We start from the raw sequence: 20940 nt of genomic DNA, 5'->3' as shown, positions 1-20940 counted from the left end.
ATCCTCCACTAGATATGAGTCCTCTAGTGATGATAATGCTAGTGATGAGGAAGATAATTTGCGTACCCTTTTTGCCAACCTTAACATGGAACAAAAGGAAAAATTAAATGAATTGATTAGTGCTATTCATGAAAAGGATGACCTTTCGGATTCCCAAGAGGACTTCCTTATTAAAGAAAATAAGAAGCATGTTAAGGTTAAAAATGCTTATGCTCTAGAAATTGAGAAATGTGAAAAATTATCTAGTGAGCTAAGCACTTGCCATGAGACAATAGACAACCTTAGAAATGAAAATGCTAATTTGTTAGCTAAGGTTGATTCTCATGTTTGTAATGTTTCAACTTCCAATCCTAGAGATGTTAATGATGATTTGCTTGCTAGGATTGAAGAATTGAACATATCTCTTGCTAGTCTTAGGATTGAAAATGAAAAATTGCTTGCTAAGGCTAAAGATTTTGATGTTTGCAATGCTACTATTTCCGACCTTAGAACTAAGAATGACATGTTACATGCTAAGGTTGTAGAATTAAAATCTTGCAAACCCTCTACATCTATTGTTGAACATGTATCTATTTGTACTAGATGTAGAGATGTTGATATTAATGCTATTCATGATCACATGGCTTTAATTAAACAACAAAATGATCATATAGCAAGATTAGATGCTAAAATTGCTGAGCATAACTTAGAAAATGAAAAATTTAAATTTGCTAGAAGTATGCTCTATAGTGGGAGACGCCCTGGCATCAAGGATGGCATTGGTTTCCAAAGGGGAGACAATGTTAAACTTAATGCCCCTCCTAAAAGATTGTCTAACTTTGTTAAGGGCAAGGCTCCCATGCCTCAGGATAACGAGGGTTACATTTTATACCCTGCCGGTTATCCCGAGGACAAAATTAGGAGAATTCATTCTAGGAAGTCTCACTCTGGCCCTAACCATGCTTTTATGTATAAGGGTGAGACATCTAGCTCTAGGCAACCTACCTGTGCTAAGTTGCCTAAGAAGAGAACTCCTAGTGCATCAAATGAACATAGTCTTTCATTTAAAACTTTTGATGCATCTTATGCTTTAACTAACAAATCCGGCAAGGTAGTTGCCAAATATGTTGGGGGCAAGCACAAGGGGTCAAAGACTTGTGTTTGGGTACCCAAAGTTCTTGTGTCTAATGCCAAAGGACCCAAAACCATTTGGGTACCTAAAGTCAAGAACTAAACTTGTTTTGTAGGTTTATGCATCCGGGGGCTCAAGTTGGATCATCGACAGCGGGTGCACAAACCACATGACAGGGGAGAAGAAAATGTTCTCCTCCTATGAGAAAAACCAAGATCCCCAACGAGCTATCACATTCGGGGATGGAAACCAAGGTTTGGTCAAAGGATTGGATAAAATTGCTATATCTCCTGACCATTCTATTTCCAATGTTTTTCTTGTAGATTCTTTAGATTACAATTTGCTTTCCGTATCTCAATTATGCAATATGGGCTACAACTGTCTCTTTACTGATGTAGGTGTCACTGTCTTTAGAAGAAGTGATGATTCAATAGCATTTAAGGGTGTGTTAGAGGGTCAGCTATACTTAGTAGATATTGATAGAGCTGAACTCGACACATGCTTAATTGCTAAGACTAACATGGGTTGGCTCTGGCACCGCCGACTAGCCCATGTTGGGATGAAGAATCTTCACAAGCTTCTAAAGGGAGAGCACATTTTAGGATTAACCAATGTTCATTTTGAGAAAGACAGGGTTTGTAGCGCGTGCCAGGCAGGAAAGCAAGTTGGAGCCCATCATCCACACAAGAACATCATGACGACCGACAGGCCGCTTGAGCTACTCCACATGGATTTATTCGGCCTGATTGCTTACATAAGCATCGGCGGGAGTAAGTATTGCCTTGTAATAGTGGATGATTATTCTCGCTTCACTTGGGTGTTCTTTTTGCAGGAAAAATCTCAAACCCAAGAAACCTTAAAGGGATTCTTGAGACGAGCTCAAAACGAGTTCGGCTTAAGAATCAAGAAAATTAGAAGCGACAACGGGACAGAGTTCAAGAACTCTCAAATCGAAGGCTTCCTTGAGGAGGAGGGCATCAAGCATGAGTTCTCTTCTCCTTACACCCCACAACAAAATGGTGTAGTGGAGAGGAAGAATAGAACTCTATTGGACATGGCAAGAACCATGCTTGATGAGTACAAGACTTTGGATCGGTTTTGGGCCGAGGCGGTCAACACCGCTTGCTACGCCATCAACCGGCTGTATCTACACCGAATCCTCAAGAAGACATCCTATGAACTCCTAACCGGTAAAAAGCCCAACATTTCATATTTTAGAGTCTTTGGTAGCAAATGCTTTATTCTTGTTAAAAGAGGTAGAAAATCTAAATTTGCTCCTAAGACTGTAGAAGGCTTTTTACTAGGATATGATTCAAACACAAGGGCATATAAAGTCTTTAACAAGTCCACTGGACAAGTTGAAGTTTCTTGTGACGTTGTGTTTGATGAGACTAACGGCTCTCAAGTAGAGCAAGTTGATCTTGATGAGATAGGTATTGAAGAGGCTCCGTGCATCGCGCTAAGGAACATGTCCATTGGGGATGTGTGCCCTAAGGAATCCGAAGAGCCTCCAAATGCACAAGATCAACCATCCTCCTCCACGCAAGCATCTCCACCAACTCAAAATGAGGATGAAGCTCAAGTTGATGAAGAAGAAGATCAATCAAATGAGCCACCTCAAGATGACGACATAGATCAAGGGGGAGATGCAAATGATCAAGACAAGGAGGATGAAGAGCAAAGACCACCACACCCAAGAGTCCACCAAGCAATTCAACGAGATCACCCCGTCGACACCATCCTCGGCGACATTCATAAGGGGGTAACCACTAGATCTCGTGTTGCACATTTTTGTGAACATTACTCTTTTGTTTCCTCTATTGAGCCCCACAGGGTAGAGGAAGCACTCCAAGATTCGGATTGAGTGGTGGCGATGCAAGAGGAGCTCAACAACTTCACTAGGAATGAGGTATGGCATTTAGTTCCACGTCCTAACCAAAATGTTGTAGGAACCAAATGGGTCTTCCGCAACAAGCAAGATGAGCATGGTGTGGTGACAAGGAACAAAGCTCGACTTGTGGCCAAAGGATTCTCTCAAGTCGAAGGTTTGGATTTTGGTGAAACCTATGCACCCGTAGCTAGGCTTGAGTCAATTCGCATTTTATTGGCCTATGCTACTTACCATGGCTTTAAGCTTTATCAAATGGACGTAAAAAGTGCCTTCCTCAATGGACCAATCAAGGAAGAGGTCTATGTTGAGCAACCTCCCGACTTTGAAGACAATGAGTACCCTAACCATGTCTATAAGCTCTCTAAGGCGCTTTATGGGCTCAAGCAAGCCCCAAGAGCATGGTATGAATGCCTTGGAGATTTCCTTATTGATAATGGCTTCAAAGTTGGAAAGGCTGATCCTACTTTGTTCACTAAAACTCTTAAAAATGACTTGTTTGTATGCCAAATTTATGTTGATGATATTATATTTGGGTCTACTAACGAGTCTACATGTGAAGAATTTAGTAGGATCATGACACAGAAATTCGAGATGTCTATGATGGGGGAGTTGAAGTATTTCTTGGGATTTCAAGTGAAGCAACTCCAAGAGGGCACCTTCATTAGCCAAACGAAGTATACTCAAGACATTCTAAACAAGTTTGGGATGAAGGATGCCAAGCCCATCAAAACACCCATGGGAACTAATGGGCATCTCGACCTCGACACGGGAGGTAAGTCCATGGATCAAAAGGTATACCGGTCGATGATAGGTTCTTTACTCTATTTATGTGCATCACGACCGGATATTATGCTTTCCGTATGCATGTGTGCAAGATTCCAAGCCGACCCTAAGGAAGCTCACCTTACGGCCGTAAAACGAATCTTGAGATATTTGGCTTATACTCCTAAGTTTGGGCTTTGGTATCCTAGGGGATCCACATTTGATTTGATTGGTTACTCGGATGTCGATTGGGCGGGGTGTAAAATCAATAGAAAGAGCACATCGGGGACTTGCCAGTTCTTGGGAAGATCCTTGGTGTCTTGGGCTTCAAAGAAGCAAAATTCGGTCGCTCTTTCCACCGCCGAAGCCGAGTACATTGCCGCAGGCCATTGTTGCGCGCAATTGCTTTGGATGAGGCAAACCCTGCGGGACTACGGTTACAAATTAACCAAAGTCCCTTTGTTATGTGATAATGAGAGTGCAATCAAGATGGCGGATAATCCCGTCGAGCACAGCCGCACTAAACACATAGCCATTCGGTATCACTTTTTAAGGGATCACCAACAAAAGGGAGATATCGAGATTTCTTATATTAACACTAAAGATCAATTAGCCGATATCTTTACCAAGCCTCTTGATGAACAAACTTTTAACAAACTTAGGCATGAGCTCAATATTCTTGATTCGCGCAATTTCTTTTGCTAAATTGCACACATAGCTCATTTTACATACCTTTGATCATATCTCTCTCATATGCTATGACTAATGTGTTTTCAAGTCTATTCCAAACCAAGTCATAGGTCTAATGAAAGGGAATTGGAGTCTTCGGCAAAGACAAAGGCTTCCACTCCGTAACTCATCCTTCGCCGTCGCTCCAAGTCACTCTCCATTCTTGGGGGAGAAAGCATGAGCACAAAGCACAAGGACTCCGTCTTTGGTATAATCTTAACTCATTTATTTATGACCAAAGGGGAAGAAAGGACTTCAAGGGCTCTAATGAATCCGTTTTTGGCGATTCATGCCAAAGGGGGAGAAAGTATGAGCCCAAAGCAAAAGGACCGCACCACCACCAATTTCAAAAACTTAGTTTTTCAAAGAGTATTTTCAATTTGTATCCTATTGTGTTCAAAAGGGGGAGAAAGTAGTATTTCAAAAATGATATATCAAAACCCTCTTGAACACTAAGAGGTGGATCTCATTTAGGGGGAGTTTTGTTTAGTCAAAGGAAAAGCATTTGAAACAGGGGGAGAAAATTTCAAATCTTAAAAATGCTTTGCAAAATCCTATTCATTTACCTTTGACTATTTGCAATAGAACTTTGAAAAGGATTTACAAAAGAGTTTGCAAAAACAAAACATGTGGTGCAAACGTGGTCCAAAATATTAAGAATGAAAGAAACGATCCATGCATATCTTGTAAGTATTAATATTGGCTCAATTCCAAGCAACCTTTGTACTTACATTATGCAAACTAGTTCAATTATGCACTTCTATATTTGCTTTGGTTTGTGTTGGCATCAATCGCCAAAAAGGGGGAGATTGAAAGGGAATTAGGCTTACACCTAGTTCCTAAATAATTTTGGTGGTTGAATTGCCCAACACAAATAATTGGACTAACTAGTTTGCTCTAGTGTATAAGTTATACAGGTGTAAAAGGTTCACACTTAGCCAATAAAAAGATCAAGTATTGGATTCATCAAAGGAGCAAAGGGGCAACCGAAGGCACCTCTGGTGTGGGGGCACCGGACTGTCCGGTGTACACCGGACAGTGTCCGGTGCGTCACCGGATAGTGTCCGGTGCACCAGAGGACTCCAACTCGAACTCGCCACCTTCGGGAAATTCCAGAGGCAACTCCGCTATAATTCACCGGACTGTCCGGTGTACACCGGACTGTCCGGTGTACACCGGACATGTCCGGTGCTCCAACAAAGAGCGGCCTCCGGAACTCGTCAGCCTCGGGAAAACGTAGCGGCTGCTCCGCTATAATTCACCGGACATGTCCGGTGTACACCGGACTGTCCGGTGCAACTCCGGAGCAACGGCTACTTCGCGCCAACGGTCACCTGCAACAGCATTTATTGCGCGCCAGCGCGCGCAGAAGTCAGGCGTGCCCATACTGGCGCACCGGACACTCAACAGTACATGTCCGGTGCGCCACCGGACATCGAGGCAGGCCCAGAAGTCAGAACTCCAACGGTCGAATCCCAACGGCATTGGTGACGTGGCTGGCGCACCGGACATGTCCGGTGTGCACCGGACATGTCCGGTGTGCACCGGACTGTCCGGTGCACCATACGACATACAGCCTCCACCAACGGTCAAGTTTGGTGGTTGGGGCTATAAATACCCCAACCACCCCCACATTCATTGCATCCAAGTTTTCCAGCTTCCAACCACTATACAAGAGCTAGCATTCATTGCAAAGCACACCAAAAGAGATCAAATCCTTTCCCAACTCCACACAAAGCCTTAGTGACTAGAGAGAGTGATTTGTAGTGTTCATTTGAGCTCTTGCGCTTGGATCGCCTCTTTTCTTTCGCATTCTTTCTTGTGATCAAGCACTCACTTGTAATTGAGGCAAGAGGCACCAATTGTGTGGTGGCCCTTGCGGGAAGTTTTGATTCCCAAGTGATTTGAGAAGAGAAGCTCACTCGGTCCGAGGGACCGTTTGAGAGAGGGAAGGGTTGAAAGAGACCCGGCCTTTGTGGCCTCCTCAACGGGGAGTAGGTTTGCAAGAACCGAACCTCGGTAAAACAAATCCGCGTGTCACACTCTTCATTTGCTTGAGATTTGTTTTCCACCCTCTCTTGCGGACTCGTTTATATTTCTAACGCTAACCCGACTTGTAGTTGTGTTTATATTTGTAAATTTCAGTTTCGCCCTATTCACCCCCCCCCTCTAGGCGACTATCAATCACCCGAGCCGTCTAGGAGGCGGCAACCTCCAAGAGTAACAAGTCGATGACGCTTGCTCGGTGTACCACCTAGTGCCTCAAGAATCACCGAAGGATGCAAATGCACTAGGAACCCTAAATCTCTCACTAGAATGCAATCTCAAGCAAAGAGTGTGAGAGAGTGAGTTGGAGGATCACAAATGAGCTCAATGTGTGCAAGGAATGGCCAAGAGAGGTCTCTCACACGAGCTACCCTTCTATTTATAGCCCCCCACCAAATTCCAACCGTTATGTGCAAAAAGCACCAGTTCTGCGCACACGCAGACGGTCCGCGCCCTAGGGCCGGACGGTCCGCCGTACATATAACGGCTATAATTCCCGTTTGAAATCTGTCAGAGTTGTTAGAAAAGTTAGGTCTGGACAGTCCGCCCATCAAGGCCGGACCGTCCGTGACCTGACAGCAAGAAGCACCTCGACTTCGGACCAGGAATTGTTAACACGGGCGGACCGTCCGCCTATAAGGCCGGACGGTCCGAGACCTGAGACAGTACTGTCCGGAATAGTCCCCCGGACAGTCCGTAGTACAAATCTGAAAAATCACACAATCCCTGTCCAAACCATATTTGACACCTGCGGACTGTCCGCCCGACACAGCCGGACGGTCCGCACTATAATTCAGGGACTGACCCGAAACCAGCCTTCTCTGGTCAGGACTGCGGACGGTCCGGCCCTAAGGCCCGGACGGTCCGCAGTGCAAAGGAACAAGATAGCTCCGAAGTGGTCAGACTTCGGACCCCTCTGGTGGATCGCGGACGGTCCGCCCTCAAGGCCCGGACGGTCCGCGCATCCAAGACTTTGCATTTTTCAAACGCGCTTTTGAAAGAATTTTGAACTCAAGAAATTTGAAGCCCTGTTAGTCCTCATGCAAATGCAACCAGTAGATGCTCTATGAGGCACTAAGTCTTACACAGATCAAAGTCATTGACCCCTCTTAATAGTACGGCTATCTAGCCTACTAATCCGGTCAAGTATCTTCTCTAAACTCCTCAAGACCGGCAAAAACGAAACCTATATTATACCTTTGCCTTCATTTGATCCACAACCAATGCTTATGATTCTCCAATGTTTCCTGTTCTATGTGGTCCAACCCTGCATTCTTATTTCTCCAAGAATCGTTAGCCCACAAGCAGTTGTCATTAATTACTAAAACATCACCAAAGGGGCCTAGATGATTCACAGCAGCGCCGCCGGCACGTACCGACGTACGCCCCTGCCCTGCCTGTGATGCCCTCCCCCACTCCGAGAGCGCCGCCCAGGAACCACCCCACCGCTGCGGTGACACCAGATCAAGGACCGGGTTGTGGCGTGATCTCGTGGAGCCCTCTAGCAGACCGCTCGCAAAGTAGGAAGGAAGGGGAGGACTAACTCAGATCTAGCGCTGCAGGCTACTCGTGTCCATGGATCTGCGTCCTCTGATACTGTTGGCCGTCGTGGAGCTGTTGTGGCACAATGGGAGCGTCGTAGCAGCCCCAAGCGCACCACAGGCCGACGTCGCCCTCCGACCGCGACCGCCCGGGCATCAGCGGCCTCACTGCCGAGGAGACCACCGCGTGGTTCCCGGACACCCTCGACGACCCGCTGGAGAAGGACCTATACACGCAGCTCCGGTACAGGTACAACACGATCGCCGACGCCGCCCCGCAACACGAGGACACGTTCCCGGGCCCTACCTCGCATCCTTCGTCGTCGCCGCCGCCCGTTGGGAGCAGCAGCGTCGAGTCTAGCTGGGCCGGCGACATCTGCTCGACCTTCTGCGGCAGCAACCAGGTGCCCAGGACGCCAACAGGGATCAGGGGGAAGGACGCGACATTGCAGTCAGAGGTGCCGAGCGGTGCCGGCGCGCACGACGACACATCGTCATCCGGTGGGTACGGAAGCAACTATGGGGGATCCGAGCTGCCCAGTGACAGCGTCCATGGCCACAAGAGGAAGGGGATGTGTAGATACGAGTCAAATAGTCGGAGTGAGGTGTTTACTTTTGTTTTTGTATAACATGTATCCTGAACGAATTGCTAGGCTAGCTACTCGCGCAATCGGATCCATTTCGTCTGTCGCCGAGAGCTCGATTTCTAGCTTCTCTCTCTCTCTCTATTTCTAGCTAGCTAATAAATATACTTGGCTCTGCATCGAACGCGAACAGGCGTGACTGGGCCAGCCTAGCGCCGCTGGCGGTGGAGAAGATCGCCAACCGCCTCCAGGACGAGGACGTGGCAGACTTCATGCAGTTCCGCTTGGTGTGCAAGCTGTGGATGGACGACAGTGGCATCAGGAAGCCCCGTGAGCTGGGCGCACGCGTCATCGACCATAGCTTCCACCCTCGCCGGTGGATCCTGTTGACGGAGGAGAAGGAGGAGGCTGAAGAGGCGACGCCCACACCCACGCGCCGCACGCTGCTCAACCTCACCACCCGGAAGACCATCCAGGTGGATCTGCCGGAGCTCGCCAGGCACTCTGTGGTCCCCAAACCCGCCGCGGCGCCGGAGGGCATGCTGGTGGTGCGCGACAAGAGGAGTCTCGTCGTGCGCCTCCTCAACCCGCCGCAGGGGCCTCGTTGCTGCCTAGAAACCACCTCCTCAACCTCCCGACGCTACGGCCTGGAAATCGCCGCAGAGGCCCCGTTCACAGCTCGTTCGCCGAGGACCACAAGGTGACGGCAGCCGGCTTCGCCGACACGTCCACCGTCGTCGTCTACCTAGGCAACGCCAACCAGTTGGTCGTGGCCAAGCCCGGAGACGTGCGCTGGTAGGTGGCCTCGACCCCGAGTTCCCACAGAGATCCACGACCACCTTCTAGAGCCGCTTCTACTGCGTGGATCGCTGCCACCTTCTGGTGGTGGACATGGAGCGAGGACCATGGGCGCAGCTGGTGGTCGCCGCCAACCTGGAGCGGCGGTACCGCACCGTGTGCATGGTCGACGACGGCGGCAGGCTCATGGCGGTGTGCAGCCGGGACCAGGTTGTGCATGTGGATGCCCGTAGGATGAGCTCACTGGAGATGCGCGTGGAGCTATTTCATGTGTATCTGCAGGAGGAGACGCTGTCGCGGATCGAAGACCTAGGTGAGCGGGCGATTTTCGCAGGGCTACAAGACGCGATGCTTCTACCGAGTACCGCGTCTCGTAGCCCTGCAAAAACCGCAGGCTGACCTAGGTCCTCGATCCGCGACATCTTCTCCTCCTACAAATCCACATGGAATAGCTCCACGCGCGTCTCCAGTGAGCTCATCCTACGGGCATCCACACATACAACCTGGTCCCGGTTGCACACCGCCATGAGCCTGTCACCGTCGTCGACCATGCCCACGGTGCGGTACCGCCGCTCCAGGTTGGCGGCGACCTCCAGCTGCGCCCGTGGTCAACCAAGTACTACTTCATACTACTTCGCGGTGCTTCTGCCGAGTACAAAGTTTTGATTTACAGGAATGCACATGCAACTTAAGATCTGATCAAATATGTGTCGATGGTCATCCCTAGCTTACATAAGTTACCAATGGTATTATATGTTTCTGTTGTAAGCACGGGCTCGTACAAATGAGCAATTCATTTATTTAAATTCAAATAGCAAAAAAGGTGCCTAGTCGAGAGCACTTTCAGAGACTTACTAGACCAGCCTCAGCGAGGGGAGGCGGGCCTCCCCACTCAGCCGATCTGAAGACCAAAAGATTTCTATCTCCGAGCAACGCAACACCTCCATTGCCATTGAGATCGGACAAAGGGGCTGCCTGAATCGTCGCTCGTTGAAATACACTCAGAAACTTGTGACGTATCATAAAAATCGTGGTCTGGATTTTTGCAGTTGGTCAAATTCACTATCAGAAAGGCACGATTTTGCAGTTGATCAGATAATTGTAGTCTGAAATTTTGGTCAACACCGAAGTTTCTGTCCAGGTTTATCATCACATCAACAAGGCAAAAATCCTGCCTTCCTTTCGCGTTTTTTTAAAGCAAATTAAAACATAAACAAGCAGGGAAGACAAATTGAGTATAAACCTTAGGAAGGCTCAGAAGGATCCATTGGTTTCTATCGTCAGGAGTCTGAAAATAGGTAGGTATTTTTGGTCATCACAGCCTCCAGTCAGATCAGAAGACAAAGCAAGCAGGAAAAAAGACAGAAGCAAAACCAAAAGAACCAGAGAAAATGAAGAAGAAATTGAAGGCGATGAATGGACAATCGTGCTTCCGCGTCAGCCGAGCCATGAATAAACCTGACGACTCAGGTGGCTGCAGAGGATTGCGGCGGCACAGAGGAAGAATGGAGGAAGCCGTTGTTTATATATAGGGGGGTGATTTGTGGGTTAGGGTTTTTCTGCTCCGGTGACTCGGATGATGCTAGATTGACAAGAATACCCTCAGCATCTTACAGGGCCAGCCCAGTTACCTCGCCGGACAAACAAACCACACGGCCCAAGGGTAGTAAGTTTGCATTTGCATGAGGAAGGGAAACAGGCACAGGCAGGGTACATAGGTACTAAGCCCATGGGCCTATGTGAGGCCCAAAGGGGCTCACACCGCTGAAACAGGTCCGCTGGTCGTCGACGCCGAGGTAATCCACGACGCGGGTGTCGTCGTCCGGCCGCCGGTGCTGCTCCGCCTGCTGGCCGCCGCCGTGCATCAGCGACCCGATGGCCCTGGTCATGGAGCCGATGCCGACCCCATGGCCATGGCTGCTGCCGTAGAGGTGGTGCTGGCCCGGCAAGAGCCTGCCCACGTCGAGGCCCACCAGCTGTGTCGGGCCCAACGGCATCCCATCGTACACCTCGAGCGAGAGCGCCGCAGGAGTCTTCACAGGCCCAAAAAGGCCCATGACGCTAGGCCCAGCCATCATGGGCCCGAATCCGACGGTGGAGAAGCCCGCGCCCGCGCCGTACCCGCCGGCGGTGGCGCCCATCTCCGCGGCCTTTTGCAGCAGCGCCGTGGCCGACATGCTCGCCGGGGAGGACGCGCTGGGGTCGTAGAGGCCTGCTGCCTTGCCGCCGCCGCTGAAGTAGGATGCAGGCGGCGGCGGGGCGGGCCTCGCGGCGCCGCCCTGCTGCAGGCTGGAGAGCATGCACCCGGCCATGCTTGGCGGCGGCAGGAATAGCGGGTTATTGTTGTTGTTGTTGTCGGCGGCGGCGGAGTCGGACATGGCGGGGAGCATCCTCAGCTGCGGGCTCTTAGTGTCGATGGCGAAGTCGTCGCCGTCGTTGTCGTCATCGCCGGCTGCATTGTCGTGGTCGTCGGCCGCCTGGGACGACGATGGTAGCGCCAGGTGGTGATGGTGGTGGTGGTGGGGAGCTTGCCCCTGGAGGGCTGAGGCCACCGTCGCCATGTTCATGGGCTGGGATAGCTTGTTGTTCTCCTGGGCTAGGGCGTCGCAGAATGCCCTGTGCGTCACGAAGCTGTCTCGCCTGGTGTGGTAATAATGGTGCATGTCCAAGAGAAGCATATGCACGCCGTATAAGCATTTTTTGTAAAATGCTGATGTATATCCGCACGGCATGCATGAAATCGCATACTACTTACTACCGTAGTGCCTAGTGCGCCTGCTGGCTGATGTATAGATGTCGCATACTATCAGTACGTGCATGCATATATGCAATGTCCGCCGGCCATGCATCGCCCGTCCAGTGACGGACACTGACAACGACGCCGGCCGACGACGCGACGAGCCGACGATGTGGCTTAGGACGAGCCGACGATGTGGCTTAGAGCGTATATATACCTGGAGAAGACGGTGCCGCAGTCGCACTTGTACTCGCGGGTGCCGCAGACCTTGGCGTGCGCCTTCCAGTCGGAGTGCACGGCGTAGCGCTTGGCGCAGCGCTCGCACTTCCACTTCTTCTCCCCGTGCTTCCGGCAGTAGTGCTTCTTGATCCCCGTGAGGTCCCCCAGCGCGCGCGCCGGGTTGTGGTGCACGCACGACGCCTCCGGGCACACGTACACCCGCTTCCTCGGCGGCCCGCCGCCGTCCGCGCCTCCTCCGGGCCCGCCGCGCTGCCGCAGCTTCCACGGCAGGTTGTGCCCGCGCCGGTGCAGCTGCAGGTTCTGGTCGCGCTGGAAGCCCTTGTGGCAGATCTCGCACACGAACCGGTTCGTCGCCATCAGCGTCCGCGGCGACAGCGCGATCACCTCCGCGCTCGGGTCTGAAGAATAATAGTAGCAAATTAGCTAGCTGATGATATATGGTGATCGAGCTCATCTCATTCTCCTTGCCATCGATCGTTTAGATTCTATCAACAAAGCTAGCTAATTAATTAAGTCCATTAATTAGTTTAGTTCGCATTAATTAAATCAACCTGATAGATCGACACAAACAATGTTCAAAATATTCCCTCCTCACAGACAGTACGTAGTATGTGTCGTCATCATCTTCTTGGGTGAAAGGGAGGTTTGGACTGCTAAACAGTTGCTGTCGTCATGATTGAGCTTTCTCTGCCCTATCAATCATAGCTCTAAGTTCACAAGATTCGCAAAAGATCGACCATAAAGATGCGCAATGGAAAGAAGCCAATTGTTCTCAAGAACTAACACATAAACACGTCCTAATAGTAATTAGTATTAGTATACCCGGACCCGGTTCGAATTGGAGAGACGGTAATCAATCTCCCCATGCATGCATCTGCTCTGCATGTAGCTTTAATTTAGCTATGACGGGACGGGACTATAGTTAGGAATCTTTGTACTGCATGCAAGAACCTGGTGTCCCGGGAAGGCTTCTCTTCTTCTTCACAGTCAGCGGCGGCTGATCCGAGGGGCCGCCGGTGACGCCGCCGTCGTCTCGCATCTCCGTCGTGGGGCCACCGAGGAGCGGATTGGTGTGGTACCGCAGGAACTCTTCCTCCACCTCCGTAGGTGATGCGTTGCTCACAGAAGAGAAGCTGCTGCTACGACTGCCGCCGCCGCCGGTGCACTCCCTACCGGCAGCTCCCGACATGGATCCGATGCGGATGATAGCAATCAGCTAACCTGCTGCTTGCATGCGCCAAAGCCACACGCGCTAGCGAGATCAACAAATTGACAGGCAGACACACGCCTTCTATACTGCTATATGCAGACTCTTGTTTGTAGGAGATGAGCTAGAGATGGAAAATGAGAAATTGTGTGTTCTTCAGTTCTCTTGAGAGACGGACAACGGACAATAGAAGGGAGGGAGTGGTTGGTCTCGTATTTATCCTGCCACTTTTCCATGCTAGCTGCTTTTCACACCACGCCACGTTCCAGTAGAAGCGGAGTTAATATAATTTCCATTTTGTATTGGAAAGTGGGAGCCAAAAGAACTTGCTTCCCTCCGCTCCCAACCTGCTCTCCACTCTTCAACTCCTCAAGAATCATTTCACATACTATTTGTCAAACAATTTTCATAAGATATATTCACTTCTATCAGAAAATCATTCGGAATCACTTTATTAAAAACTCAGCTCTCGGAGCTAGAAAATTATGAAGCGGAGCTCTACCAAATTAAACGAGCCCTTAGGCTCTCTCCTAGCTCCAGTAATGTATATGATCGTGTAAAACACTGTGTTTACACTATAGACTATACTATTACGTAGTAACGTTTAAAATAAAAGGTCTGACGAGAGATATATGACAGGTAAACTGATGAAGACAATCTTATTGTTTTGGAGAGTTAAAACTTAACTAAATCTATATAGAAATGTTATTATAATACCGAAGAAAATATTTTTTTTACAATTTAAATATGTGGAGACATAAACATTCTGCTGCTTTTTATAATATAGACCAATTTTTTTTTAAAAATTGCCTGGTTCGAACCTAAAATTGTTTTTTAAGGAGGGAGCACACTGCTAGCTAGTGCCTGACATTTTCTGTATGTGTGTCAGTGCTGACTTGAGTGCACATGATATACATAGATTAATACACAGGGAGAGAGAGAGAGAGAGCTGGTTAATGTGTACAATGTACGCTAGCTAGGCAGCCGCGCGAGCTAGGACTAGGAGAAGACGAGTAGAGAGAGAGAGAGAGAGAGAGAGAGAGAGAGAGAGAGAGAGAGAGAGAGAGAGAGAGAGAGAGAGAGTTTAATTTTATATGTGTGCATTGTTTGGATCCACGCAGTGGGCCTTTGTTGTTTCCTCCCCCTCCTCGGGATCGATCGGCCGGCTACAGACAATGCCCCATGTTTTCCTGGTAGTACAAAATACTAGTAGCTTGCAATGACAGCAACCTGCTTGGTGGTGGTCAAGTTGATCGGCCTCTCCTTGTTGTTGCCTTGTTTTCTTGCCTAGGGCGCCTGCATGTATTACCTGCCTGCCCTCGATCGTTTTCAATTCAGCGCCTATATATAAATTTACCTGATCCCCAAAACCAATCTTTCTACCGATCGACCTCGGCTTGTTGAATACACTAGAACCTTATACCCTATCTAGATGTAGATATTGAAGCACAGAACTAGAAATTAGAATCGGGTTTCTAGAATTCTATTATTTGGTTGCACTTGAAATTGAGATTTGAAATCAGCGACTCAATTCCTTAGAATTAGACTATAACTAGAAACTTTCTCTTCCAATACAGAGCATCACCCCTTTGTATTGCGTGGAATTGGACCACATAATTCCAAACTCCAATTCAGTGGCATCCAAACAATAGAATTAGAATTACATCTAATTTCAATATCATGGTTGATTTGGTATTGAGCCCAATTCAATTCTATGTCCTCCAATATCGATATCCAAACAAAGTATCTTAATTTGGTCCGAATCAATGCTTAGTTTTAAAAAAGTAACTAACCACGTGAAATTGATCCAACATTTTTTAACCGAAATATCATTATTTACAGTATAATTGTTGTAAGTACTAAATTGTTTTATAAAAAAGTAATATTTTGCGAGCAAGTATAGTAACATGATGTAAGCAGGTTGAATACTAAGACGAAGGAGAGAGAATAGAAAATAGAAGGTGCGGGTTAGTAAACTTGTAGTCGCCTTAGACATCACACGCCACACATGAGCCATAAACTTTTGTGAGGCGAGTCATATATTTATAGTGAATAGCTAACTAAAATAGGTTACAAATATTTTTACAGTCGTCAACAGTCAGCTATATATTATTAATCTTGCTCTAACTAGTATAATAGATTATGTCTTTAAGTAGCAGTTGGCTATACTATTAGCCTTATTGCTCTAAGTAGACTTTCTTATACTATTAGCCGCAGCATGCAGAAATTCTATTTGTTTATGTCTGCAGGCCGTGGCTGGAATTGTCTTGTGAAAGAACCGTATAACAGAGCGGCTGCATATGCCGAACAGCATAAGTAGTACCAACGTATAGTATGTCACATTTTCATTATATGTTGTAGTCTGATTTGATTTCTCAGCATATATATATATATATATATATATATATATATATATATATACTGTTATTATATATTACACCTGGGTGCATTCAATATAGAGAATGCACCCAGGCGCAATCTACGCGCCCATGTGCACATCAGCACATGGTCCGATCCAACCGATCCACACAGCCGAACCGACGCAGCGGAACCGATATTGTGCCTTTTCACTTACCCGCGCCCGACTGTGCCTTTTTCACTTTCCTGGCCCTCCGCGTACGGCTCAATCCATTCTCTTCCCCGGCGACCTAGCCCTCGCCGTAGCCGTTGTGCGCTCGCTCCCGTTCCCGTCTTCGTCCATCCCGCACGCTCCCGCTCGTTCCCAGCTCCGGCCCCCTCCACACTTCTCCACGAACGGATCCTCCGCTCCCGTCAGAATCGTTTGCTCGCCTGAGACGTAGACCGCGAACGTCGACGTAGCCCGCGCCGAAGTAGTTTGCGCCCGCGACCGCCGTGTAAGCGCATCCGATCTCTCTCCCATTTCTCTGTCCCCATTTTTTGGATTTGTTTTGTTATTTTCGGTAATAGACAGGTAAACCCCATTTTTTCCCCAAGTGTTGCAACTAGTATTATTCGTTGATTGGAATTATTAATTGTTGTATTCTAGGTTATAATCTAGGTTAATGCGGATACATTTCATTTTTGAATAAGCAGTTTGTGTTCTAGGTTATAATCTCAGATGTTTCCACTTTTTTTGTAACTGCAGTGTACCTTTTGTTGCAACTGGTCCATGACATAAGTTGCAACTGTATAATTTTTACTTTCAGACCACATACATCATTACTGTCTTTTATAACTGTGCTCGTATACAACTAGTTATTTGTTTAAATTCACTGTTGCAACTGTCCCAGTAGTAATTTTTTAGCAGTCTTGTTGCAACTGTCTTATGTCGCATGTTGCAATTCTGTCCCAGTACTAATGTATGTGTGCAGCATTAGTGTGTATTGCAACTATTTTTTGTTCCTATTTTTGTACTGTGTGTTTTAGTTTGTTGATTAGCAATTTTTGGTTATGAGATCTGTACCATGTGTTTGTGCCCTCATGTTTTTTTCATTCCCATTTTTTCAGTGTTTTTTATAATGGATCAAGATCAGAATGTATCAGGCCAGCAAGGCGCTCATGCTGTCCGTCGCTCTCCCCGTGTTGAAAACAAGAGAAAGCAATTAGATAAAAATGAATTAAAGGAAAGGAAGAAGAGATTAAGGTTGAAAGTCCCTCCTATACAAGACGCCGAAAGTGATGATGAAAAAGACACAGAGTTTGTTCCTGGTGGCGATGGGTCTGGTGATGACAATGTTGGTATTGTTGGTGGAGATGAAAATAAGGGTATAACTAAGACACGAGCTATTCGATGCTCACCTGGGAAGTTTATAAAGCTTGTGAATTCTCTATCTGATGAATTGAAAAGTGAAGTGGTTGCTAAGGGGTTTGGCGGCCTGCTTAGATTCAAGCCACATTTATTGTCGAGAAAGTTGCTTAGCTGGCTGATGCGGAAGCTTAACCCAGAAACAATGAAATTAGAGATTGGTGGTGGGAAAGAGATTCAAATCACCGAACACAGTGTTTGGTGTGTTTTGCAGTTACCAAATGTTGGCAGTGATCCGCCCCCCATGTCTGATGCAGATGCTCGTGCCTTGCGGGACGAGCTGGGGGAGCAAATTTGTGGGAAATCTTATAGACGCATATCTGGCATCAATATATCTGTTATCACTGATAGATTGCAGAAGAGGACTCTCAATGGGGAGCTGGGCCTGAGAGCTTTTTTCATGGCAGCATTTCAGTGTCTTCTATTCTCCAATACTGACACTCGCATCAGGATTGATGATGTGAAGTACACTCAGGACATCCAGAACATGGGCAACAAGAACTGGTGCAAAGCTGTAGTAGACAGGCTGAGCATAGTTGCTCGTCTTTATAGAAAGGATTTTGTGGAGAAAGGCATTAACGCACCCATCAGTGGATGCGGGATCTTTGTAGCTGTAAGCTCAACACACACATTCAATTTTCGCCCTTGCAACTTACTCTTCCAATTACACAAGTAGTAATTTTTTATGTTTACTGTTACAACTGTCATATGTTACAAGTTGCAACTTGAGGGCATTTTTTTATGATAACTTAGTTCACACATTCACATGTATTTTGTAATTTATGTTGTTCATAAAGTAGCAATAATTTTAGTATGAGGCTATTTCAACTGGCTTATTGCACCTGTGCCAATTTGGTTTACTTTTTTTCATTATATGAATTCAACCTAAAATACCCATGTGTCTTTTACCTAATGTTAAAAACATGCAGATGCTTTATGTCGACAACCTGCAACATGGATTAGACACAAGTCCTTTTTCAATCCCTCGATGTGCTTTCTTGGACTCCAAGATGATTGATGCTATAGCAAATATGGATCTCAGGGGAGATGTTCCTCCTGGGACCACTGAGTTTGGACACCTCAGGGTAAGTTGCAAATGATACTCCACAATAGTTGCAATTTGTTATTCATTTATCATTTTATCATTGTTTTTTTACTTTCAGTTGAGAAGTATCACTGACACGTGCTACGGCGTCCCCATTGGTGCTCTAGCAATATTACATGCTCCAGTACCAGCACCTGCCCCAGTAGCAGTCCCTAATCCAACAGCAGCACCTAACCCAGTAGCAGCAGCATCTGTCCCAGTAGCAACAGCAGCACCTACTGGGACATCTGCTGATGTGCTTGGCACATCCCATGATCCCGTCGGTCATGCTTCCTTCAATATCCAACCCCCAGTCTTTTACCAGTACCCTAGCTTTAGATCTTCTTTTGGTCAGAGTATTACTGATTTAGTTGGAAGGAGTAGGAAGTCAGATGCGCTGAACATCTTGAAGGCGTTTGATGAAAGCACTAGTGAAGCCCAGTCGTACGCACAGAAGGCTGTGAAGTATTCAACAATATCCCGCGACCTTATGGCAAAAGCTCACCACGAGTGCTACACTGGCATTCAGAAGCTTATCGCTGACGCTATCGTTGAGAAGCGAGCTGCCAAAGAGCGCAGGAGGAAGGTGAAGAACGACCCTAGAGCAGGAGCAGGTATTTTTTGTTGCATATAGGATAATATTATTGTTTGCAAGCACCCACCATACAAGTTGCAATTTGCCCAGACACATCAATATGTGTTTACAATCATTTTTTAAATTTGTATGCAGGAGCAGGAACTAGTTCAATTGCACCGGAGGACCAATCTAGAGGAGGTGATGGTGAAGAAATTATACGGAGTCCCGTTGCAATTGACCCTAGAGCTGGAGCAGGTATTTTTTATTGCATACAGTATAATATTATTGTTGCAACCACCCACCATACAAGTTGCAATTTTACCCATATACATCACTTTGTGCTTTCAATCACTTTTTTAAATTTGTATGGAGGATCAGGAACTACTTCAAATGTACCGGAAGACCAACCTGGAGGAGGTGATAGTGAAGAAATACAGTTGGATTGCAGTGGTGGAGATCTTGATGACAGCTTAGATTTTACGAGAACCCCATTGTGTGGTGATGACATTGATCTGGAAGAGGGAAATTTGAATAGAAGTAAGCCTACCTATGTCTTCCATGCTTAAAAAATGTTTTCTCTCATCTTGATTATTCCTTTTTTCATTTATATTTTTTATTCTTTCCCCTGGCAGCACCTCCTGATTTACGTGGGTCAATCCGAAGTATTGATGATATATTGCAAATGATGTATTCCCGAGAGCACTTTGCAAGCATTGATGGCGAGGTTAGTTTATTGTGTTTTTTATTACCATCAACTCCTTTTTTCTGATTAATATTATGATTTTCCCCCTTTTTCTACAATTACAGTCCCCTCCCAATAGCCAGCCGACTCGTGCACCACGAATTACTGTTCGCAAGAGGAAGGCTTCCTCAAACCCCCCTGGCAATGATCAACAGCCTGTGGTAAGATCATCTGATACCCATGTGAAAGCAGTCCATAGTTGCAATCGGGCCCCACCTATTGTAGTAATCATAGCCTATACCAACTTGCAATTAATCATATATTATGAACAGGGACCACCTGAGACAGAAGAGGAGCCTCTGAGCAGGGACACTGGGATGCAACATCCTACTGCCCAGGTATGTTCATGCAATTCGTGTCTTTTTTTATAATATAAATGATTCACTTTCATAATACAAATATGTTAATTTGGCTATTCTACTCAACTGCACCAGGATCATATAACTTACTCAAGGAGGAGCGATAGGTCCATTCAAGTTGCCAACACACAGAAGGCAGAGGCTGAGAAGAAGAAGGCTGAGATTGAGATGAAGAATGCTGAAGCTGAGGAGGCTGAGAAGAGAAAGGCTGAAGTCGAACAAGCTGATAAGAAGAAGGCAGAAGAAGCTGAGAATAAGAGAAAGGCTGAGGCCGAAGTAGCTGAGATCAAGAGAAAGGCTGCAGCTGAAGAAGCTGAGAAGAAGAAGGAAGAATAAGCTGGGGATAAGAGAAAGGCTGAGGCCGAAGAAGCTGAGATTAAGAGAAAGGCTGAGGCTGAAGAAGCTGAGATTAAGAGAATGGCTGCAGCTGAAGAAGTTGTGAAGAAGAAGGCTGATGCCGAGAAGAAGGTTGAAGCGGAGGAGAAAAGGATACAGGTTGCAATCCAGAAACAGCTAAAGGACAACATCAAAGCTTTGAAAAAGCCGGTGCCCGCTGCCAAGTTAAAGAAGATGTTCCAGTTACAAATGTCAAAAGAATATGCTGAGCAGCACCAACAGTACGAGGATAGGTTGAACATGCTTCGTCAGGAGGCCAAAGCTGAGATTGATAGTTTGGAGAAGAGCATTGATGGCCAGGCAGGACCCAGCTCATCATTTGATGATATCCAGTTCCCGGCGGAGTCTGATGATGATATCAACAATTTGA

General features: G+C 47.0%; 1 protein-coding gene and 3 non-coding genes across 4 annotated transcripts; all 4 read right to left on the bottom strand.

The window, feature by feature from the left end:
* Positions 1-10296: 10296 nt before the first annotated feature.
* LOC111591235 (small nucleolar RNA snoR77) lies at positions 10297-10439 on the bottom strand. The gene has a single exon (XR_004857471.1). It is a non-coding gene; the product is annotated as a small nucleolar RNA snoR77 (small nucleolar RNA).
* Positions 10440-10547: 108 nt separating this feature from the next.
* On the bottom strand, positions 10548-10622 carry LOC111591212 (small nucleolar RNA Z155). The gene has a single exon (XR_004857453.1). It is a non-coding gene; the product is annotated as a small nucleolar RNA Z155 (small nucleolar RNA).
* Positions 10623-10708: 86 nt separating this feature from the next.
* On the bottom strand, positions 10709-10790 carry LOC111591283 (small nucleolar RNA R41). The gene has a single exon (XR_004857497.1). It is a non-coding gene; the product is annotated as a small nucleolar RNA R41 (small nucleolar RNA).
* A 179-nt stretch (positions 10791-10969) lies between these two features.
* LOC100383235 (Protein indeterminate-domain 11) lies at positions 10970-13816 on the bottom strand. Its single transcript, NM_001175897.1, has 3 exons — positions 13391-13816; positions 12417-12837; positions 10970-12102 (listed from the first exon to the last, which is right to left on the bottom strand). The coding sequence occupies exons 1-3, from the start codon at positions 13626-13628 to the stop codon at positions 11184-11186; spliced, it is 1578 nt and encodes a 525-aa protein (NP_001169368.1). The 5' UTR covers positions 13629-13816; the 3' UTR covers positions 10970-11183.
* Positions 13817-20940: the final 7124 nt, after the last annotated feature.

The sequence above is a fragment of the Zea mays genome, chromosome 3 (genome assembly GCF_902167145.1).
Source record: "Zea mays cultivar B73 chromosome 3, Zm-B73-REFERENCE-NAM-5.0, whole genome shotgun sequence".
Taxonomy (NCBI): domain Eukaryota; kingdom Viridiplantae; phylum Streptophyta; class Magnoliopsida; order Poales; family Poaceae; genus Zea; species Zea mays.
The sequence above is the reverse complement of the archived record's forward strand: the minus strand, read 5'-3'. Positions and strand labels throughout refer to the sequence as shown.